Source organism: Mytilus edulis, chromosome 2 (assembly GCF_963676685.1).
Source record: "Mytilus edulis chromosome 2, xbMytEdul2.2, whole genome shotgun sequence".
In the NCBI taxonomy this organism is placed as follows: Eukaryota; Metazoa; Mollusca; class Bivalvia; order Mytilida; family Mytilidae; genus Mytilus; species Mytilus edulis.
The window spans coordinates 8,993,634-9,019,583 of record NC_092345.1 but is presented as its reverse complement, the minus strand read 5'-3'; the positions used below and the strand labels follow the sequence as shown (position 1 = coordinate 9,019,583).

The following is a 25,950-nucleotide window of genomic DNA, read 5'->3' as shown; positions in this document are numbered from 1 at the left end:
AACTTCTTATCTTTCTTAGAGTCGAACTTTTAAATATAAATGCACTCTAGTTTTCTTAACAAAGTTGTCCTAGATTGTAAATAAGTCTTTTACAAATAGTAGTCTAAATAAAGGCAACAGTAGTATACAACTGTTCAAAAGTCATAAATCGATTGAGAAAAGACAAATCCGGGTTACAAACTAAAACTAAGGGAAACACATCAAATATAAGAGGAAAACAACGACACAAAAGGACTAAAATTGAGAATGGAAATGGGGAATGTGTCAAAGCGACAACAACCTGACCAAAGAACCGACAACAGCCGAAGGCCATCAATGGGTCTTCAATGTAGCGAGAAACTCCCGCTACCGGAGGCGTCCTTCAGCTGGCCCTTAAACAATTATGCATACTGGTTCAGTGATAATGGACGTCATACTAAACTCCAAATAATACACAAGAAACTAAAATTAAAAATCATACCAGACTAACAAAGGACAGAGGCTCCTGACTTGGGACAGGCGCTAAATGGCGGCGGGGTTAAACATGTTTTTTTTTTATATCTCAACCCTCCCCCTATCCCTCTAGCCCTAGAATACAAATAAATGGAAGAACAAACAGGACAGAGAAATTTATACACAAATAAACAATACAATAGAACATGATAACAGTTATTAAAGGTACCAGGCTAATATTTTAATACCCCAGACGCCTGTTTCGTCTACACAAGACTCATCGGTGACGCTCAGGTCAAAATAGTAAAGAAAGCCAAACAAAGATGAAGAGCATTGATTACCCAAAATTGCAAAAAGTTGTTCGAAATACGGCTAAGATTAGGGACGGTGCATTATTTATCAAGCAGGGGGACCGGTGCAAATGGTAAGGGGACATGTACTTTTTTCAACGTGCAAAGTAGTGGGACCTGATGATTTTTCTTTATCTTAATGCATGGGACATACACTTTTTTCAAATGCTTCAGTTGTAGTAAACATTTTATTTTAATTAGCCCAAAAATACACACAAAAAACATTCAAACAGAAACAGAATATGATAAACAATTTTAGTTTTGACTGGTGTAAATCAGCCCATCTAACTTAATTAAATATTGATCTTACAAAATTCAAGCTTATTAGGTAGTTTGATTTATTGCTGTGAAATGAAAGAATTTAATTTTACAATAGGTAAAAATAAAAATTATTATATAAATTCATATAGGCATCTTTAATTTTTTTTAAAACTTTTTCAAATCAACTTGGATTTTCATCAAACTATGCAGCTATCTTAGATATATATTAAGCTTACTGAATCCCATGTCATTGTAGCACATCCATTCAATTGTAAAGTTAACATTACTGATAAGATAAAAAATAATTTGAAAACGTGACATAATATGCGATAGTGTTTACATTATTGCATAGTCGGTCTGATTTTTCATGACTTTATTGTAATTTTAGACCTACAATGTATATCCATAACGTTTTTTACTAATAAACATGTAAAATAAATATTAAAAACATTCGCTTTAGAAGTCGGCTGCTAACCCGTTACATAATAACAACAGATAATAGAAACAAGCTTTTTCGTCAATACCGGAAAAGGTATATTTATAACAAGCCTTTATGGTTCTTTAATCTTTGATAGTATTTATGGCATCATGTCCAATTTCGAGCAAAACAGCAAAGTTATACCGAAATAGTTTAATTAGGTGTTGCCTCAGTGAGGTATATCAGGTCGTCACCTCCTAACTTAAATAAAAAACAGTAACATTGTATAAGATTAACAAGGCAACGGAAGGATTAATTAAAAGATATAAAATGTTTTACGCTGCCGTGTCAAAAGAAACTTGCAACACAAGAGAGGTGATAGACACCAAATTGATATTCATTAGTCGAAGACTATCTGACAACGCCATAGCAATTAATAAAAAACGACGAAAAACACAACTAACAAAACACAACACACAACAGGATAAACTCAGGTGTTCCACACAGGTAAGCAGATCAGTTTCCATGTGTTGATCATGCAAGTACAAACCCAATGGTAAGTCTAGTTCGATAGGTCACATTGCCACAAAATATTATATTTGTTTTGAGAATTTTTTTAGACCAGTTCGTTAACCTTCCTTTTTGAATTGCATCACATTTGATATGCCACGTCCATTCACTAAGTCAGGAATATGACAGTTGTAGCCCATTCGTTTGATGAGTTTTGTCATTTGTTTTTGCCATTTGATTAAGGAGTTTCCGTTTTGAATTTTCCTCGGGGTTCGGTATTTTTGTGATTTTACTTTTTCATAGATTACTATTTGGTATGAGGTTTGACCATTGTTGAATACCGTACGAAGACAATATTGTTCTATACATCCTTGTCCTTTTATATCTAGTGGACATTTGGTCTCATTGTCAATCACTTCACAACTCATTAATACAAGAGTACATATTTCAGATGCAAAGAAAAACCTGTCACTGTAACATTTTACATTGACATGGTTGATTGTTCATTTTTCCCCACGTCACTCTGTTCTGCCCTAAACTTAATAAATGCATTTACCTTTTTCATATGTTTTTTAAGTCATTACCATTAGATAAAAAGACATTCTTTGTTGATTTTTGAAAATTTGGTGCATGTAGATGACAGATCTTGGACAGTCTCTGTTAAAGGTGTTTGCCACTGTATACTTGACGACTTTTAACCAAAAACACTATACTGCAACCATGACATTTCAGTAAAAGTTCTTTAACAGATTTATGATAAATCGACAAATTATAGAAGATAATTAAAAAAATTAGGTCAATTTTACGAGTGAATACTTTTAAAGTAACTGATTAAATGTACTGTTGTCTTGCATTCATAAAAAACATATTGTTTGTGAGGTAGTGATTTCTGAAGATTAACAATTCTAAAGAACATAATATACAACATTTGAAGGATTTGTGTAAGACATGAGTGTATATAGTTCAAGTTGGCAAGATACTAATCTCCAACAAGTCGTCTTTCTGAAAAGACTTCAGTAGACATATTCCCAAATGCAAACTCATCAAAGGAATTGTTGACAATTTCAAGGAAATATTGTTATTTTCATCCTGTTTTAATTAATTTGCTTAGATCTTTCTTCTACCTTTTGTAAGCACTTACATTTTGAGGAATTTATTGTTCATATCTAAGGAAGTTCGCTTGTCATATTTTGGGATTTTTGTCAGATTTTCGGAATCCTTTGGTTTTGTCCATTTAAATGCCTTAAAAGAATTTGCCCATTGACCCCCATATTTTCTTTTTATAAATCTTTTACATGTATAATGATAAGCCATCTGTAAAAGTCTTATAAAGTTTTAATTATTTTTTAAAAGTTTTTGAGAATGTAAAAAGTAAAATCACAAAAATACTGAACTCAGAGGAAAATCTAATCGGAATGTCCATAATCACAAGGCAAAATCAAATGACAAAACGCATCAAAAACAAATGGACAAGAACTGTCATATTCCTGACTTGGTACAGGCATTTTCAAATGTAGAAAATGGCAGCTTAAACCTGGTTTTATAGCGCTAAACCTCTCACTTTGATGAGTCTCATCAAATTCCGTTATATTTACAATAAGGCACTGGCTACGGTTACATGGAAATGTAACAATAATAAAAATATTATTGTTACATTGGAGACTAAATACCGGAATGCATGGTCGGGTAAGGACCTGATTAATTACGAATGTAACAATAAATATTGAGGCTACGGTTACATAGCGTTATTGTTACATGAACTTGAAACATCAATGTACGATGGGACCTGTAATATGTACTAATTTATAAAAATTGATGACGTTTATTTTATATTTACAATACATACAATTATTACATACAATTTCTTTATTTTTGTATTTACAATGACAGTTTCTACATATCCCGAGTAAGTGATTTTGGAGCTTGTTTAAGTCCGACGCATTTTTGATGAATCCACTCCAAGCAGCCATCACACACCAGTGATGCCGCATTACGAACGTCTGTATTGCATACCGTGCAATTCTATTCTGCAATATTCCTTTTAGAAGATAAGGCAACCTTTAATGTTTGCCATACTTCTGGTGAGAAATACTCCCTCATCCAATATTTTGGTTGAAAGCATGTGGTATAGTTTCATGTCGTCTTTCAATATGATCGCACTGCCGTCCATTACGGATTTTAGGTTTACCTCAAATTTCAGTATCCAACTTAGCAGTTAGCAAACCTTGCTTTTGATGTATCATTTTTTTCAGAGTTTGTTCCTATAGCTGTAAGAAATTTTGTTTTTTTATATTGTTTCAGTTTCGTATCAAACGCATCCCAAGTTTAAAATTGTTCATCCAAAACAAAATTGGTAATAGGAATCTCTTCATCCATTGTTCAAAGTATAGTGACAGTAATAAGAGTAGATGTGCAGTTCAATACTTAAAAAAGTGAACACTTTTCTCAGCCCGAGTTCTCAACAACAAACCATTTTTCGCCTTTTGCCCTTCTAATCTTAAGTTGTACCTTTAAGAACATCAAAACCATTAATACGTAAAACTATTTAAACGCCATTTGCTGAATAATAATATTTATTATTTATCATAATTAGAAGTATAATTGTTTAGTACATATGAAAGAATTAAGCAACATAACTATAGAAAATTTAAATTTAATAAATCTAGCGTACATTGCTGTTTTTCATGTAACAATAACACAATGTAACCGTAGCCTCAATAATTATTGTTACATTCGTAATTAATCGGTTCCTTACCCAACTTTGCATTCCGGCAATTAGTCTCCGATGTAACAATAATATTTTTTTTATTGTTACATTTCCATGTAACCGTAGCCAGTGGAGGTTAAAAGTAGGATATTTTCGCTAATATAAACAAATACGTCTGTTCAGCCATAACTTTTAATAACAACTCAAAGAGCCCACGGCGACGTCACTGAAGTCGCCAACGTCGCCAATGGTAATGTACAAACTTAGGAAAGTCGTAATTCCGCGGTAATCTCGACATACTGGTGGCCGCAAAAAGTGCAAATTATCTTAAATTTCACATTAACTGTCCATATTTGTAAATAAATCAAATTAAAAAAGTCTCTATCTCCATGAATGAACTAAATTGAATTAACTTAGTTCTTGTTCACATAAATGAAAAATTTAATTAACTTCGAAAGTCCTTTTTAAAATTGTTAAAGTTCTAGTCTTCTTCATCATTTTCGTCTTTGATTGGTAATTCGCACGCTTCCGTATCTTCTTCCGGACCTTGGCACTTGCTAATCGTCTAGATTGAGTACTTCTGTGTGTTGTGTTTAGAGAGGTTTTTATATCGTGTTCCTCTGGTTTGTGCGAAACAAGAATGCTTAATATGTTGGTACATATCAATGCGTGTTCGCTTTTGTCCCTTATTGAACCGGAAAGTAAGAAACCTAACTTTGACTTTACGGCGGTTGAACCATTTCCTCTTACGACTTCATTCTCGACTAAGTCCCAGTAGTAGTCTGCTCCGATTAATAACGATATTTCGAAAGACTCTTCCTGTGTTACTGGATGTGCTAACTTAAGTCCCCGTAAATAAATTAGTCCTCTGTTGATGTGGCGAATATTGTTCTGCAAAGGTACGGCAATCATTGGTACAATTAGAACGTGTATCGGTATTTTCTGTCCTGCATTTGATTCTACGAACACTGTTGATTTATCTAAATGTCGTACGTTTTTGTTTTTATCTCCAAATGACGATACTTGTAGAATTTCAATTCCCTCTGTATGTAAATTAAGTTTTCTTGCTAAATCTTCGGTCACAAATGATCGCTGTGATCCCTCGTCAAAAAGTATATGGGTATCTACACATAAGTTGTCTGACCATACTGGTGCGACGGCAGTTTTCAAAAGTACATGTGTGCGTACGTCATTTGACGAGGAGTGTAGAATTGTAGTGTCCTCTTCTTTCTGATTTGTATCATTTACAATATTTACAGATGTCTGATTCAAATTTGGTGAGTATTGTAAATGTCCATTGCTAATAGGAAAATTCGTATTCTGTGGGCTGTCATTTGCATTTTGCTGGATATGTCTGCTGGTGTCATTATCATGGGCAATGTTGCTGTTAAATGGGTTATCGGTACACAGACTTGTGTGATGTCTTTTGTTGCAAATGCGGCAAAACTGATTTGAATAACATTCGTGTATACGGTGTGTACCTAGACAGTTGAAACACAATTGTTCGCGTTTTACAATATCCTGCGTGTTTCTAGATCTGATACATTCGTGCAATGCACTGGTGCGTGTAAATCGTGACAGAATACACAAGGTTTATATTCTGGTGTGTATGTCTCGTATCTAGAGTTTGGTTTGGTGGTTTTATCCATTTTGTCCCGGTAAAGAAAGACGATGCACTTGGTAAATTGTTAGAAGTTTCAGTGTCTTGTCCCGCGTCAATTATGTTTATTTCATTGCAAATACTTTTCCGGAGGTCTCGTAATAACCAGTTTTCTGTTCCATGTTCACGGGCAAGGTTTTTTTTAATTTCTCCCGGTAATTTTTTCAAAATAATTGGTACAAGTAATGTTCCATACGAGTCTTGTGACTGGCCCAAAGATTCTAGCCCTCTGACGTAAGTTTCTATTTGATTATAGAATTGTCTCAAACTGATAAGATGGTTTCGTGGTGATGGAATTTCTAATAATGCTTGAATGTATGCTTGCGTGATTTTTTCTGTTTGTCCGAATCTCTCCTTCAATAAAATAATGGCGTCTGCGTAGTTTGCATTAGTAAGTGCAAAACCAGCTATGGTGCGTAATGCTTCATTCTGTAACTGCGCTTTGAGGTAATCAAATTTCTGGACATCGGTCATTGAAGGGTTTAAATGTATAGCGCATTCATACGAATCCAAGAAAGTTTGCCACTCTAATATGTTCCCTGTGAATATCGGAAGTGAGAGTTTGGGTAAGTAGTGATTCTGACTGCTTGCGGATGTATACTAATTTATATTATTACTCACTGTGTTACTAGCTTGAAAGAACGGATTTTGTGACGACTGCGTGCATGAGTTTTCTGTGAGGTTTGCTGAGACGAACGGTTGATGTTCAACATTAAGTTTTTGTGATGAAGTTTCGCTCTGACGTGACTGTGATGTGGTATGCGTATCTTGAATAAAATTTCGTATGTGTCTGATTTTTGTTTCTAAATTTATACAATACTCATCTGAGTCTAGGATTTCATCTTCTATATCTTCTGCTTCCGTTAGGTTAAGTATCTGTTGTCGTTCATGTTGTTTAATAACTTTTGCTTCTGGATAAGGTTGTCAAATGTTGCGGTTAATTCTTCTGGATCGAAATCTATATCATGCTTCGCTGCATCTATCTTTCGAATGAGTTTGGTAACAGCACTTCTGTTCCCTGATCTTATCGACTTGAGCTTGCTTAAATCCATTGGTCACGGTACCATAAATGTGGAGGTTAAAAGTAGGATATTTTCGCTAATATAAACAAATACGTCTGTTCAGCCATAACTTTTAATAACAACTCAAATAGCCCACGGCGACGTCACTGAAGTCGCCAACGTCGCCAATGGTAATGTACAAACTTAGGAACGTCGTAATTCCACGGTAATCTGGACAGCGTGTGAACTAGCAGACACAATAAATAAAATAGTCAAAATATTGGTACAGCAGTCATCATCGTGCAACATTTTAAAAGGAACAATTTAACAGAACACAAAAACATCTATCTACAATCACATTCATTGATTTGCAAGTCTGACGTCAGAAAATTTTATACGTCACATATATTTGTTGTTCAATGTATATACAAACAATTTTAAAATTTCACATGGGCAATGTTAGCATACAGGGTTAAAGTTGTCAATGATAAAGCTATGAAAAGTCAAGAGAGAATATTCCACCCCCCCCCCCAAAAAAAAAAAATTTCAATGGCTAATATCTCGAAAACAAGCACATTGACCTATATACTTTTTTTGCTCCTTTGATTCCTTAATTAATCACCTATCAATATAAACTAGTGTTTTGAAAATCTAATTATTTTGAAACTGAGAAGCAAACTCCCTTAAAGGGGATCATACCCTATTTCCAAGTTTGGTTCCAATTAGGAGCAAGTAATCATATAGAAACATCTTTTCTGTACTAAATTTTATTATCTGTGATCACATATTGATGTAATAATTAATATGGATATTTATCTCATTACATATACCAATATATCTAAGTGTGATTCTAATCTAAAGCAAAGTTCTATCTACTAGACAAAAACATTCCTCAGGCTACTTTATGGCAAAGGGTAAAATAATCAATCTGTTTGTGATACCTCAAAGCCTAGGATCAATAATCAACCAGTTTGGAAAAGTATAAATCAGTTAAAAATTACAACAACAAAGTAACCATTTAATATTTTATTTTTCATCTGAATTAATACAAGATGACCTTTGATTGTTAGTGTCTCCATTGTTAAGTAGTATATATACTAACACATATTGCTCATCAACATTTATATTTCATTATTATGCTAGTAGGTGAAGCTGCCAACTAAATATAACGTGACACCCTTAAGTTCAAGTCAAAGTTATTTCAATAACCTGGGAGTTTTTGGAAATTTATAAATACTGGGTACTTGTCATAATACATAGTTTGAAGAATAAATTTATCATATAAAAAGTTCATTAAAGTCTCTGTACTAAATTTTTGGCAACTTATTATAAAATTTGGCATTAATGTTCTTATTTTCTGATATTATAAAACTGTGAAAAGTGTGATATAAAACAATAAATTTATAAATGGGTTGAGATACTTTGACTTGATCTTAAATTAGATTTCACTTTAAACAGTGACAAATAGTTAGGTTGTACTGTAAATATTGACAACTGATTGATGGAAATTAATACTGAATATTAATAATAATTAAGAATTAAAATTCTTCAATTTGAACCTATACATTTTTTTAAATAGTTTAGTGAAAATTTCAGCAGACCAATGTTGTTCTTCTATCATAAAAAGTCAAGGCACACTCCAAGCAGTGAACAAAAATTTGCTACCATTTCATCCATTTGGCTGAGAGGAGAATATTTTTACTGGTTACATTCTTCTCATTTTGGTAGTAAGTTTTAAATTGTTTAATATAGGTAAAAATGACATATATTAACAAATAAGTGATAAGAAATACCAAGGACACATATTTCTAAGGTATGCATTGTGCTGGTGTTGGCTGATTTTTGTTCATAACATTTATGGATTGACGATGGATTTTCTGCTTGGATTGAGAGAAAAAATCTCACCAAAACATTGTGGCATGTTCTCTTTACATTACATACATATAATATGACTGGTTTTGTTCGTTTTCTATAAAATTCTATGTATTAAAACATTTGATCATTAACAGAGGAATATAACAAACATAAAGCAAACTATATTTAATGTAACAATTATGTATAACAAACAATATTGCATATTTTCTAGCCTTTAACCAGCATTGTATTAAAAAACATTATACCATATTAACAAAACATCATTAATTTTCAAAGTAATGCCACCTAACAAGACAACATTAATATATCAAATTTGAATTGAGATAAGATAAGTTCTAAAAACATGGTCCATTGATCTGTGTAAGTGAAAATAACAAAAGGTCCTTCTCTGATAACAATAAGAATTATTAACCTAAGTTTTTACTTTAAAACATGTTAAAAGACATGAATAACAGGATCATAAAATTTATAACTGTAAAAAAGGGGTGTTTGACATTAACATGAAACCTCCTCCAAACTTACTAAGCAATACAACCAACAAGCAACCAATATATAAACTGAAAAACATATAGGGACTGTCTCAAAATATTTTTACTACATTACTGTAAAATGCATAATAATGGTATTTCTGTAAACAAACCAAATGTTAAATCTATCATACCTTTATTTATTAAGGACTTCTTAAAATAATGTTTGCTGGTACTAAAATTAAGGAGTTTTATTATATTATCAATGTCATGAAAGTACTGACAAATATTAAAAAGTAATCTCACATAAAGTCTTTGGTTTCACTTATGCTTTTTTCAGGGGAAAAAAGATATGTGAATGTCCATCACATCTTGCCTTAGAGTGAAAGATTGTAAAAATCTTTCTGTAAAAGAGTAAAAATAATTTGAGACAGTTCCAGACACTCAAAATATATAAAATTGTAACAAAGGCAACATCGGGTTTAAATGGGATAAAAATAGGTATTGTACAAAAATTCCAATAAAAAAACATATCAAAATAAATACTCTGTAAGCGTTTGAACATTTAGCAGTATTTTATGATTATATACAAATATTCCTTACTCAACAAATGACCTGGAAAAAATTAATTGCATGTTGTGGGTCAATTAAATTCAGTAAAATGTCATTATATAAAAGTAAGCAAATGAAGTTAGACTTCCCTGTACAACATAATGACACAAAAATACAGTTACACCTCATGAGATTTTTTTTCTAGAAGAGAAGAATTTACATGCTATGGGTACAATTAATAGAACATTAACCATACCTTCTTAATGCCAGAACAAATGAAAATTGATGGTAAATCTTTATGAAAGACATCAAAAATAAATATCAAAGTTGTTTGTCTTATTGATGCCTTTTTTCAAGTCATTATTATTAGGAACTTTGTTGTCTACTGATAAATCAACGGTGTTTGTGTTGTTAAAATACCAATAAGACAAACAAACCTACAACACAAGATCAATAATATCATACGACAAGGTCTATGAAATGTCTTAGAACTTAACTGTTAATTTTTACTAATTCCATGCTCTTTACCTTGTAAATTTCACAATTATATTGATGCTTAAATTTTCCTCATTATCATGTAATACATGAAACATTTATATCAAAATTGTGTAAAAAGCTTTCAAATCTATCTTATTATTGCACAAGTTAAAGAACCATCTACTTAAATTATATAACTAGACATGTTGTTAAATGAATCTTTCTTCCCTTGTAAACATTCAACATGAACATATTACACAACTTTTATTATTTCATAATAACTATTTTTACATTTCATGACAAATACAATAGACGCCATCCACAATTTTCATAAAAAATTCAGAAGTTTTTACATGCTAATCAGTCCATTTACAATAATGTTGTTAATGAAGACTATCCCTTTATACAGTGGTAGTTTGATGTAGGGGGAATATGCTTCCCATTGATAGGCAATATATCTTATTTTGGCATAAAATTTATGTTAATTCAGAAATTGTAATTGCGAAAAAGCGACAGGGTTATAATAAATAATTAAAACTCGCATTTTGATTTTTTTTTTATATGAATTGAACCCATTGAAGGGTTTTTCTCAATCGCAATAATAAATACATGCAATAATTTCTGAATTTACATTGGTCACTTTTATTTTACAAATATCGAAATTACACTTACCCTTACAACAAACACTGACTTTCCCTATGATGGTCAAGCCAGGTAAATGCTTGAGAATTTGGATGACCTCTAAATAACATTTTAAGTTAGACTTAGTCTATAAAAAGTGTACACACTAAAAGATTTACACAATACAACAATGTTTAACATATCTATACAATTAAATTCTTAAAAGTAGAACAAATAAAATGTTCAATAAAAATTCTACAACAAATTAGTAACTATTATAATATATTATAAAGATCACAGTTCTATACCCAACAACATCTTAACAAGGTTTTATATAGCCATGCATTAAATGATTTATGAGTGATAACAATATCTTCCAGACTTCTAAAGAAGAAAAATGCCTTCAACCATTAAAAGAAATTGACAGAGTCTTACATGTTGATATTCTGCAATTCTTGTTTTTAAATGCAAAACTACATTTGTTCAAATTGGCATTTTTCATGTTTAAAAAAATGGTGCAAAAACAATGGCGAACATCAAAGTGATAAGTATTTTCTAATTTTTGGAAGCCCTACCAAAGCACCATGATGAAGATCAGCAATATTGTTTATTTATATTTCTTTTGTATTTTGCACTAAATAAACACAATTCTCTAGATTTTTTATATAAAAAAGTTAAAAATTCTATTATGAAAATTAATTCATATTTTTTGGCAATATACTAAACATTATGGATAATTATTTCAAAATCTTGCTTCAAAGAAATGCCCATTATCTATACATGTAGTCTCCTCCATAGTTTAAAATTTGTGTCAGAAAATTTTGCCAGAACAAAGGATAATTTGCTTGGCAGATATGAAAATGATAAGTTCATATATTTTTAGTTGGAAAATAAGAATAAATTCACATTAATGGAAAAAAAAACAGTGATGAAGACTTTTATATTAGAAAAAAATATACATGGAGTATTATTTATTAATAGTTTCCAACATCAATCTATGACAAGAAGGTTGCAAGTTAAATATGTATGTCATCTTTTAATATTTCAGTTCTAAAAACTCTTATCTTCAACTGACAGCAGAAAATAGGATAAAAACAATAATCTCTGAATAAGTGTGAGAATTAGAACATCGATATTGTCAGGGATACTAAAATATTTACAAGTCTTTCAAAACCTTCTTTATCTAAAAGCATACACATATATCTAATTTTGATCTACAATTTGTTCATCACAATTAAATTGTACACAATATCAAAAATGTTAAGTACACATGTACTTTGACTAGCAATAAACCAAAAGCATCCTATATGCCCTATTTTAGATTGCACTTTGGAATGTGAAAATGTCTTAATGGCTAATTAATTGCATTTAACAACAAGTGTTTTCTTTAAACAAAATCTATTATAAAAAATGCTTCATTTTTAAGTCACAAATGACATATTTCAAACCCTGTATTTCATGTTAATCTCTCAATAAAATGTCAACTAGCAAAATTTTATAAATTATGCAACTCTTTTCTAACTTCAAAGTTTTTCTAAGATTCAAATTATTACATCAAAAAAGGGAAGGTACCTATCATATCATTTCAATGGAGATTCATTTAAAATATCAACTAGTGAAAAAACATTTTCATGGCTGCTTACAGCTTTATACCCATCCTTTTAGTAATTATAACATATGATTAAAAAAGTGCATATATGGCATGATGTTTGTTTTTCTGTAAATAAAGCAGTATCAAGAGTTATTTTTCACAAGATAAAAAGTGATTACATTTTTCTAACTATTGTGAGAATTATCTAACAAACAGTATGTACTTTATGTCCTAAAGAACTAGATGATGCCTGGCGACTTGGACAAACTGGTCGGCCATTGGCGAATTCATTATCTGAGGAAGAAACTGAAGGCGTTACATCATGTCTTGTTCTACGTGTAGGTTGTGGAGAATGTTGTTCTAGGACCTGTGGATCTGACGCTGCTCTCTCATGTCGATACTGTACCTGAGGCGATTTATCTTCCTTGCGTTTAAATTTGGGAGATTTTCCATCTTTCCTTGTTGGCAATGGAGATTTCCCATCCTTTCTTTGAATTTGTGGGGATTTCCCCTCTTTTCTTTGTATTTGTGGAGATTTTTCATATTGCCTAGGTTTCCTAAAAGATCTAGTTCTTCCAGTCACATGAATGCCTTTCACATTAATAGAGATATTGGGATGACTATACTGACGTTGTAAAGAGTTACATGGACTATTTGGAAGACTTTTAGCCTTGTTAGAGGAATAGCCTTCTTCTTTAGTACTTGAAGACTTTTCCTTATTTGAACGTTTGAATAAGTTCAGTAAAGACTTACTTTTTTTAAGGTTTGGATTAGAACCATGGATTGATCTGGCTTTTTCTACTCGTATATCATTTAACTTGTCTTTATTTAGTAACTGTAAGAAATTAGGATTAGAAATGGCTCTTGTCAATGGAGGTTTGGCAGTTTCATCAAACTTTTGAAGTACTTCAGCAACTGAAGGCGCATGACTAGAATCAATAGTACCCTTAAGTCCATCAATATTATAATATCCTCGTTCATCTTGTAGCAATAATTCCATACTTCCCTTAAATTCCTGAATACGAGGAAAAGGTTCTGCTGTTGTAGTTTCTCGTGAATTATTTTTAGCATCCTGTCGTGAGTTGGCAGTTCTTGCCCTTTGTCTCATTTGACCCTTTTTAATGTCTTCACAGCTCAAGGAGCGCAATCTATAATGATTGTCATTGTTATTTGATGGCTTAGATGTTGACCCTCTTTCCCGTGGCAAACTGCTTGTATTAAATGTTGTTTCATACTCAGCAGTGGGAGAAAGATAAGTTTCAGGCACATTTTGATTAAATTTCTCTAGTGCTATTTCCTGAAGTTCAATAACACTAGTTCTGGGATTTAAGTAACCATCTCTGCCAACATGTCCAGGACTCATTAAACTATAATTTGTAGCTTCCTGAAAAGATGGAGGGGGGCTCCATTCACCCGTGGGTGAAAACGGTGGCACTGAATTCTGGGCTATTGTTTTTACTGCAGACAAAGAGTTCATTCTCAAATAATTACCATCAGCAGTACTACTCCTATTTAATGGTGCTGGCACTGGACGAGAGCGCTGAGAATTAGACAAAGCTCCTGATGTAGGTGTTGGAAGTGGTGGTCGACTTACTAATGATGATGAAGAATTACTCTTTTGAAAACTTGAGTTGACAACTGATGGTACTTTTGATGATTGTTGTCGGCCAGGGGAACTACTTGCCAGATATCTACTTGATGGTGTTTCTGGTCTCCTACTTGGTAGAGGTGGACCAGGGGTTCCAGGAGTACCAAGATCAGATCTAAAGATATAAAAACGTATTTATATTTTTCAGTAATAATTTCACAAATTATCATGTGTATTGATTTTGAAAAGATCTTGTTTAGTATTTGGAATAAATCTTATAACTTTTTTGAATATAGTGTTTGTACATGTATATTGTAAATTAAGTGAAGCAAATGATTTTCGAATGTGAATGTAATCGGGTTTTCTACACATTGATATCGTAAAATTTCAGCTGCGAGCCACAATGTGAACTTTTTTGGCGAGTGAGCGTAGCGAACGAGCTAAAAAGTTTCACATTGTGTCGAGCGGCTGATTTTTACCATATCTATACGTAGAAAATCTGATTATCTGTTTATCATTCTATTAATGGTCTTTTTTCCTCTCATTAAGACAGTTTTATGATTGACAAAAGCAAGCTTGATAACGTCTCCTGGTCTTGTTTCGAAGTCTTGATCGTGAATTACTGAGCGACAGAGCAGGGTGATATAGGCGTAGGGAAGGAGGATAGGCCTTTTTATCAGGCTCACAGCACCAACAATAACTTTGGTTTTAATTCTTCCAAAAGAAGTACTATCATTTACTGTTTTTTCTTATTCAACAAACAGAAGGAGGTGCCAAATAAATGGGTATCAATATCTCAAAACAGATATTTTGACTGTATGTAGGATTTGTATTACAAAAACTTGTATACTATAAAAAAAAAATATGATAGAATAATGATGACATTGGATTTCAGCAACTCTGTTCACATAATACATACAAAAACCATTGCAGTTAGATCCAGAGTGATAAAAAAATTAAAGGTAGTTCTTGCCTTAAATATGAATATTTCAAACAGACAAAAACAAATCATCATTGAAGGCTGTACAATGACCTTGAGTTGCCCCCCTCCCCCCACTATGGACAGCACATTTTATTAACCCTCACCACTCCAAGAAATACAAATAAATTAGAACAAGTCTGAACAACATTCCTTTGCACTTTGGTATTTCAAATAAAACTATCAATATGAAATTAAAAAAAAATAATAATAATGCCTTCCCTGGAGACATAGTATTTTCTCAAACAGCCCTAATTGGTATAAATAATATTTTCCTATATTTACATGGAAACTTAATAATCTTCCTGAATAATTGTCCAATAAAAACCTCATCCTGAACAGTTATTTCCATATCTCTACATAAGGTCCTTCCCACAGCATGGCATGGAATCAGTTAGCACTCAGTGAAGTTATCTATACCATATAACCACTTTCAATCCTTGCTGTATAAATACAGTATTGACAAATTATCAGTTAAAATATGTGTCATTTTTAATCTTGTCAAATCTTACCCTGTTTCACTTGCATTACTTGTCTGTCTGACATGAACTGTTGGTCTTGTTCTTATTGTGTTTCCTGAAAATATTATTTGTATAAGATTTGGTAAATTTTTCACATGATATTCAAATTTCAGAGGTAAATAACAGTGCAAGATATTTTATTATCATTTTTATATTAACACTAATCTAAGATCTGCATGATTTTTGTTATCAATTTTTATCTTGACTTTGTATTGTCTAACATGCACTATAAATATGGAATATTGGACTCATCATACTTAAATTTGAGTAGATTTTGTTTAAATACAAATGTTTAATAACGGTAAACCAAATACAATTATAATTGTAAAGTTTATTTCAAAAATGTTCCTTTCCTATTAATATACAACTTTTTTTTTATCTCTTTAGTTTTTTAGAATTACTGTGGTTTAATTTTTTAAAACTGGTGAGTCAAAAAATGCATCAAGATTGAAATACATGTACTTTGTATAAACTGAACACTCATATCATCATTTTATAGCAAAGTTTAAAAGTAATCTAAATTCAATCTCATTCCATTGCTGTATTAGGTCATAGAGACTAAAATAATAAATTATACTGCAATAAAATATCTCCTCCTTACTGTTAGACTCAACATGACCTAAAATACTTATCCTTAAATACAACTCACCATTAATGTCAATATTCCAGTTGTCCCTCATGATGTGTATATGATCAGGATGATTAATCATACAAGGTATAACAGAGGTTAGCAAGGTCAAATTGTTCGATTCTAATACATAATCTTCCATCTCTTCTGTTGTCCCCCTTCTACCAGGCTACATTAAAAAGAGAAAATATGCTCAAATGTTAAAAAAAAACCAAAACAATGTATGTTCATCAATAAGGGAGTGTAAAGTTCATACAGAATATTGAATAAAAAACATGTGTACTGAAGCTTTACTTTTAAATTATTTATTTTGAACACATAAAATATTACCATTTTTTTCAATTAAAATTCTGTAACTCTAGATCTGAAAATCCCAATGGAATGACAAAAGTGATTGTATAAAGACAGACCCTCAGATCACTATTCTTAGTAAAGTTGGTAAAGTATATAAGTAAATCACACAAAACAAACTTGTGTTAATGCATGACATGTTTACATTTGGTGCATCGTTTCACCACTCCTTTGCATATCTGCACTTTTTCAAATGTCTAAAGTACAATTGAAATGAAACAATCTTGAATCGTAAATTGATCAGGTAGTATTTTGATTTAAGAATAACCTAAGGTTTGAACCTACTAACCTGCATTTTGGTCAAGGCATCAACAATCCTCTGGTCTAGTAAGTCGTAAGCATAGTTTTCTTTTCCGTCCTCTGTGTGAAATATATATGTCCCGTCTCCCATTGGAGCCACACGTCCTGCTTCCAGCATAAATTGATTTTTACCCCCTTCAAAATACCTGATGCTTTTCAATGGCCATTGTGCCAACACTGTCCTAGTTGCTTGTAAGGCAAGAGTTACTCCCCATGGGGAGATATGTAAAATACAGTTAGTTCCCTTTGCTCCTATTCTCCTGTTGACATCTGAGTTTTCTGGCTTCACAATGATAAAATCATCTGAAATCAAACTTGTTATAATTAATTGAAAATAACCAGCTTAGCATGCTTTAAACTTTATGTGTGTTCTGTAACTTTTACACTGAATTAATATACATGTAGTGTAGTGTACTACATTATATGCATGTACATAAAATTTATTAATAAATAGAAATTATTTTCATTGATAAGCAATGTCTGAGAGTTGTTTCATTCCTGTGTTTTAGTATATTTGTATATTTCAATTTACAAATTTAAGTTTTTCTTTTTATATCTATAAAATTTCTTTTCAAAAGAGTAAAAACATTCCACATTTTGGAATATAGAATTAAATTAATTTCACTCAAGTTGAGCAAGCAACAATCAATAAACATATATTAGTTCCATTAATTTGATAAACAATGTACAGTTTATTCAACGGTCAGGCAAAGCAAATACAGACATGAAAGCGACTTTGTCGCACTAGTCGCATGGTAGCGTGAGCCCTGCTATTCAAATTATTTCCATTAACTTGATTTACAATGTATACTTATTGTTACGGTCTGAGTAAAGAAAGTCTTCTTTTTTCTCTTGTTTAAGTCAGTGTACAAATTTTGTTCGGCTTAAATTATTTGTTAAATTTACATATAATTAGTATGCCACAAATAGAATGAATCGTAACTACATAGTAAATGTCTCTACAACTTCCAAACCTTTAATTTGTTCTTTAAGTTTAAGCTGAGACATCAACAAGAAGACGAACACATCCATATTTTTTTGCTCGTCAGCTGATAAACACAAATATTTATCCTGGCTGGTAAGTTCGAAGACATAAGCTCTGTTTTTTGTATTTGTTACTTTCTCTAAATGGAATCCAGGTAGTAATGGGATTTTCTCTACAATAGAAGATTGGTTAAAAATTGATTGAATATTTTCTACTAAACACAATTATTTGTCATAACTAACTTTAACTTAAAAGAATACATTTCTAATAATGATACTCATGATAATAAGCTAAAGACTTCACAGAACTCATGATAATAAGCTAAGGACTTCACAGAAAAATAGAGACTTAATAAGCTGTATCATTCTAAGGTCTTTTTTTTTCTTTGTTGATGTTTTTTTTCTTTTTTTCCCCCTTTAAATATGATTTATGCAGCAATAACTGAACATGAACAAATTGTTGACATTTGAAAACTGCACAGCAATTCATCTACATAACTAACCATTAGAGAAAACAAAACAAAAAGATAAAAAAAGTAAGAGCTTATCATGAACATACATGTACATGTATATACATATATTTTCCCTCTTTTTTTGGATGTTAGATATAAATATTTGGGTTAATTTCTTATTTTGTCAATATCATTTTGTTATAGAATTATGTTTGATGAGTGAAGTTCTGATTTTTGGGACAGTTATATTGTACATCGTCTTTCAGTTCTGTGTTTCTGTTTTTCCTCCTTTTACATTATACACTACCTTTTGCAATACATGAAGTTTATTTGTTTTGTTTTTGCAGTTATATTCAATTGTACATTACTTTTCGGTTGTACATGTACTGAAACTCTATCTTTTGGGACAGTTAATTAGTTATACTGTACAATACCTTACTGCATTGTTGTACTATATATATATATATATATATATATATATATAAAGATGATTGATGGCTTTTAAAACAAGAGGGTGTTTTACTCAAGTAGCTTGATATGAAAAAATATCACAAGAGATCAAAGCTAAATTTAAAAAATAGCAATAATTTACATTTTAGTACTGTAGTTCTGTTCTTTAATATTATCAAAATAGAAAGAGACCGGTATAAAACATTATATATAGAAAGAGACCAAAGGCTTTGTAAGAAATGTACTCTAGATCTGGTTGAAGATGAACAACACATTATAACTAGTTGTCCAGCATACAAAAATGATAGGGAGATATTTTTCAAGGAGATAAATTGTATTTGTCCTAATTTTATACATCTTTCAAATGAGGCAAAATTTTTTTGATTATTTACTAATGAAAATTGGTCTGTACTTTTAAAAAATATTTAGGGAGCTATATTATTATTATTACATGTCTAGATGTTAGACGAAATGTTTAAAATTAATGTATGTAATAACAATGATAATTGTAATGACTTTATGGTTCTGATCCTGCCTGGAATTAAATGTATATGATTTTATAGAATGAAGATAATAACATCTGTCTGAACTTTTTTAATGTTTCATTTTAGTTTATAAAAAAAAATGTTTTTCTGTTACAAATCATGATGTATTGTTTTATGTGTATATGTTATGCTGCCCATCAAGGGCCCTTGATTGGAATAATAAAATATTCTCTAAAATATTCTCTCAATAATGATATTAAACATTACCTTTCAGTAATGTAGCCTTGTTGTTTATTTTTGCAAAGCATTACCTTTCTAACCTAGGTTTTTTTATATGAACTTTTTGCACTACATATATATAGTACATTACCTTTTGGAGCTGTAGTTCTGTTTTTTGGCTTTTTGCTGTAACATTCCAACACCGGTTGATTTCCACATTTCTTCAATATAAAGTACCTTAACTTCCAAGGGTTATTTTTTCCAAACAATCCTTTGTTTTTGTTTCCAGACAATTTGTATAATGAATCCTACAATATTATACATACAAATTTTAAATTAGAAAATCTTACTTCCACTATTAACAAACCCACCGTCATGGAACAGAAAAGCCACCTTTGTTCCTTACAGAGGAAAAAAGACATCACTGTACTGGCCTGTGGTAACTATGATCCTTGAAGAAGATAAACACGTTTTTCATTGAGAGGCAGTACACTGTACAAGGTAAGTTTACTCTTTTATATCATCATGATCATTTATATAAAATACATAAAAGTACAGTTTGAATTAAAGATTATTTTTTTTTCGTTGACTTCTATTTAGTGTAAAATCCACAGCTGACATATTGCAATATTAATAATAATTGAGGCGCCATGTTGACTTGCTAAAATCTATGAATGTGCGCTTGATGCAATAGAATAGAAATAGACACAACATCTATAAACTAAAAATTGCATTTTGATACCATATTGTCTGAATTTAGAGAATACACATAAAGAAATAATCTTCTGCTTAAGAGTTTTCATGTGTATGAAGTCATGTCAAATGATGGGTCATCCACAGAAATAAATTTTATTTATGACATATTTAAATATACATGTACATTGTTAACATGTAGACATGGTACATGTACATTTGTAGATCTCTTCTTCTTCTTCTTTAGTTTCAGAAAACCATCAACATACTGATGTTTACTTTCCGGCACATGCCTGGTAAAACTTTTCAAATTTATGTTTTTATAAATATAGTTTAACATAGATGTATTCCATATTTTTGTCTATGGTTATTATAAGTGGAAAATATAGTACATTTGTGTATGTTTGTCATGTTTGTTAAACACTTAAAATACATGTACATATAATCATATTAAAATCTGTTTTATCTAGTAAAATATTTCTATTATTTTCTAAATGGATGTTTATTATCTTGCTTAAAACAAACTGAAAAAAAAAAAACTTTTAAATTTTTTTGACAAAGCATATTTACTACTTTTGTTAAAGCAGATACAAACATACAAAGGGTAGTCAATGGTAGTGTTTAGTGTCATTTTTTATGTTATAACCTCAATGGAATAAATATTTATAGTATGGACGATACATTAATGCTTTAATACAAGGTATGGACCATACGTCCCAAGGACGATATGGCGATATGTATCATACGGACGTCATCTAATATATGAGTGTCGCATCTAGAAAGCTACATTGTATAATTTTAAATCATATTATAAATTATTATTGTATATAGAAGGTATCCGGTCGTTCCGGCCCCAAACCGATCCGGCCCCAAACCGATCCGGCCCCAAGTCAATCAGGCCCCAAGTCGATCCGGCCCAAGTCATTCCGGCCCACGTCGATCCGGCCCCATAATAAAATATGAATAAACTATATTCACTATATGGAGGAATTTGTGACAAATTTGAACTGTATAAACGGAATTTGCAAAAAGTGTCGATGATGGATCACAACAGGTAAGCGAAGTATTGAAGTACCAGTTAAAGAACTATTTTAAATCGATACGAAACTGAGTGTTAGTTTAGTCTTAGATGCATGATTTTTTTATTAGTTGTTAGTGGCTTTGAACTATAGTTATTGTGTCTATTTGTATAGCAGCTCCAATGATATTTTAAAATGTGAAGATATTTTCAAAGTTGACTTTGAATGTCATGGCGATTTTTATTTTATTTACTTCTCACACAGAGTAGCCAAATAAATATTTACAGTCCAATGGAACCGTAAAAATTTAACTCATCATTAATGTTTTGTTTAACCAAATCATTAGTCTATAATTCGTTTATTTATTCAATAATTGTCTGATGATTGTGAACTAAGGTAATGCCAATCGTAATCACTTAATTCAATCAAATCCTGATTAATTAAAGTTACGTTATCAACAAGGTCTTTGTAGTTTGATCTTTTGTTTGGTGTTTGGTGTTTATATAATAATAATTAATTGTATTTTTTTCAGGTAACATCAAAGGCTTCTATAACACATGTTACACTTGTTTTTCTTTTGTAATATCGAATATAGTCAATTTATTTTTCTTAAAATTGACAATACTTTGAATAGTTGTGTGTAGATAAAAAAAAAAAAGAGTAATATGAGTATCCATTATTCTTTATTGCAAGAAAATAACAAACCAATGACACTAAATGCACATGTTGGTCCCATAACACACAAGGAAAAGCCATTGTGATATAAAAACAAACGCATGCTGTCTTCTCTTTTATAGAAAGGACTAGGCAAATCAAACAACATTTCTCAATTTGAGAGTTTTAAGAACTTAAAAGAAAACAAAATGTGTATGTATCAGCTTGGGGATCGGCCTGTACCGTTGTGTATGTAGCTATTTGTTATATAACACAAGATAAAAGACGTATTGGATCACAGTCGGCGTTTTACGTTTCCGCAAAAAAAAGTCTACGTTTCCGCAAAAAAAAAAGTCAACGTTTCCGGAAATAAATACCTTACTTTTCCGCAAAAATAGTAACCATTCCGGAAAAAAATATATTAAAGATAATTAATCTGAGTACCTTTAACTGTTGATTGTAGTAGCATGACATTTTTGTAATAGCAGTATGCATTGCGCATTTAAAGTCATTTTATCTACCTCAGGCTGGAGATTTAGTCTTCGGGTTGTGCACAAATCAATAAGTAGATCCCACATTTTGATAAAAAGTGGAAGTAACACAAACACAAGAGGAATGAAGTTGCCATTTTACACCCATGTATCGAATAGTTAACCGTGCCATCCATGCAAATATCAGTTATTAATATACATCTTTATTTTTATTCCTTATAAATATATTTTTTATTGAGGCCGGATCGACATGGGGCCTATATATTTGAAAATAAAAAGTAATTGCATTCATAAAACACTAATGACAACAATACATTTATCAATGTTTACCTCATACATTAAATGAAAAAAAATCGATAAACCATAGAAAATCATATAAGCGACGATCATTTGTTCTACTGTGATTCCCGCTTAAATGTAAAACCATATCACATGACAGTCATGTGATTTCAAAAACACAAAATGGGGAAGCATGCGGTTACATATTTTTATTGGCCAAAGAGGATGTAGGACTGGTAATCATCCAGGGAAGGGTAGAATGTTTTTGACCTTAATAAAATGGCGGAAATTGCATTATCTTTAATATTTCAAGCAATAATAACATTTCTGGGCAGAGTTTTAGGCATCTTTGATGACCTTCACCAACATGTTATGGAACGGTAAATCTTGATGACGTCACGGCTTTTGTTTAGAAATATAAAACCGAAAACTAAATCGGTGCGTCATTTCTGGTCCGCGTCAAAACAGGTACCAAGACGATATAGAAGACGATGGGATTTTTAATAGTAATAAATGTGGTGTACTGATTAATGTGAGACTCCATCATCTGATGCTTTGGAGAGTTTGAAAGCTTTCTAATGATTATTTACTCATGTGTTATGTGTTATGCATACACAGCTCTGTGCATGTGCTGGCTGTCACACGATTTGCGTTTTTTTTAGAACGATTAATCCTCACATGACACACTTAGACGTGACAACTTTTCAAAATGACCAAAATGTATATGTCTAAGTTTCGAAAACATAATATCAGGGGTTTTGTTTGCTGTTTATGTTTATCTATCAGCTGTTAACTGTCGATAAAATTATCAAACCTCAAAAATAGTTTCCCCTATCTCTTCCATTTTCAGGTCATGGTTGTTTACATTGTGAGAATAAGTGAAAGATTTTTAATTTTTAATGCGAATAATATTCCTGGGTTATCGGTCTTTGTTTGAGTAATCGAGTATCACATCCACTTGACATGAACATATAAATCAGATTAGAAATTTGAAATTTAACAATAAAGTGCTAACAAAGATTTGTATTTTTATATGCAAATTGCTATTTCAAGGATTACAAATTTTTGCTAGTACTTGCTATTAAATTTGGAATAATTCATATAAATAGATTAATTTGGGGTGTTGGTCGATGGATATCTGAGGGAAAGAAGGGAATTAAAAAGTCGAATCTGGTTATAGAAGAAAAGTGGTATGTGGGGGTGATAAATATAAAAATAAATGGAAAAATTTAGTGGAATCTTTTACTAACATCAGTAGTCAAATACATAAACAGTCGTCTCTTTCAGAGATTAGCTTACATATGTTGTTCTCTCCACTATCATTTCAAATAGCTTCATCTCCTGTACATAGTTTTAATCACTACATATGTTCTCTGTACCATTTTGTATATAACTAAGATTTTAACTAGTTTTGAATAAATAGGCCACGACGGTATGCACCAGTTATTAATCATCTTTATTCAGATGGAAAACTGGAAAACTTAAAGAATCTGGAAAATTAGCACCTTCGTGTAACTGCATATTAATTATTCTATATATGGTGTCAACAAATTGAATAACATGTCAAAATATACAATTCATTAATTAAGGCCCTGTGGAATAATTTCCAGTAGAGGTGTCATAAACGGTTTGATATATACCTTGACAGTTAATAAAAAAAACAAAGCATTCCTTTGTACATGGGTCGTGTAATTTGGGAAATAAAATATTCTATTTTATTCTATTCTATTCTATTCTATGCTATGTGCAGTAATAAGTACACTGGCTGTCTCAAATCTTTACCAAATCTGACTACACGTATTTTCAATGACCTGTACGTAGCTAGATAAAATAAGATAATAGATAGATAGCGAGAATTATCTGATAAAATATCAACATAAAACATTTTTAAAGGAGTATAAAACAATAGCAGACATGCAAACATACTAAAATCATAACATCTTATAACAACTGCTGATACCTTATCAATATTGCCCATACGGCTTATTTCCACTATCGGGTTCCTTTATGTTTAGAGATGTTTTATTAGTATAAAATCCAAATAATCGGATTGCAACATAATACAAAAAAAAATAACATTTTGTTAATACAATTGTTGAACTTTAAATATAAGAATTGACTTTTATCACATTCTAACACAAATTATAGCCCGGGCCTTAATAGTAAATAATAAAATTGATAATGAAAATGTGGAATATGTAAAAGAGATGAAACCAGATCAAAAGTTAAACAATGCAAATATTTAACATGCATTTACTAAAAATATTTAAATGTGAGTCTCCCATTTAGATTAGGTTTAAATGATTATATTTTGAAATGCTGTCTGAATTCTATTTTATTCAGTATAATATATTTCATTTTTATTCAAAGTTCCCAAAATGTAAGAAAAAAAATTATTAGGATTAGAAATAAAGAAAAGGGAAAAATATGATTATTTAAAAGATAACAATGTCAATAACTAGCATGGTTTAATAGTATTTTCATTCAAAAAAAAAATGCCATCTTTCAGTATTCTGAAATGCCCATCACCCTTGCCAATGGTTTTGAAGTCAGTATATATAGTGATTTAAAAATATAACCCAAAAAGTAAATAAAAAGAGATATCCATGTAAAATCCGAAGAATATATATTATTTTAATTTGTATGTCCTTGCTAAAATCTGGGACTATTATACTAATAGTCCCCGTTAAAATCAACAGTGGTAGCTTGAAGAGAATGACACATTCTTTTTTTAATTATTCTTTCAAAAATATCATGATATATATATATATGTATATGGGCTAGCCTGTATATGTACCAGTCAGATCGCAGAGTCAGATATGAGGGTCTGGATGGGGGAGGCGGGGTCTGTTATTCTGTAAACATTTAATTTTCAAAAAATTAACACTTTTTTCTCTAATCTTCAAAAAAATTAGACCACGCATTTCTCTATTCT

General features: G+C 31.1%; 2 protein-coding genes across 2 annotated transcripts; both read right to left on the bottom strand.

Moving 5' to 3' along the window:
- Positions 1–1,674: 1,674 nt before the first annotated feature.
- On the bottom strand, positions 1,675–6,812 carry LOC139510430 (uncharacterized). The gene is made up of 3 exons (XM_071297013.1): positions 6,445–6,812; positions 5,429–6,062; positions 1,675–1,722 (listed from the first exon to the last, which is right to left on the bottom strand). The coding sequence occupies exons 1-3, from the start codon at positions 6,810–6,812 to the stop codon at positions 1,675–1,677; spliced, it is 1,050 nt and encodes a 349-aa protein (XP_071153114.1).
- A 1,538-nt stretch (positions 6,813–8,350) lies between these two features.
- On the bottom strand, positions 8,351–23,897 carry LOC139511395 (serine/arginine repetitive matrix protein 1-like). Its single transcript, XM_071298096.1, has 7 exons — positions 23,830–23,897; positions 20,031–20,187; positions 18,264–18,446; positions 17,279–17,592; positions 16,660–16,807; positions 16,002–16,065; positions 8,351–14,685 (listed from the first exon to the last, which is right to left on the bottom strand). The coding sequence occupies exons 1-7, from the start codon at positions 23,857–23,859 to the stop codon at positions 13,128–13,130; spliced, it is 2,454 nt and encodes an 817-aa protein (XP_071154197.1). The 5' UTR covers positions 23,860–23,897; the 3' UTR covers positions 8,351–13,127.
- Positions 23,898–25,950: the final 2,053 nt, after the last annotated feature.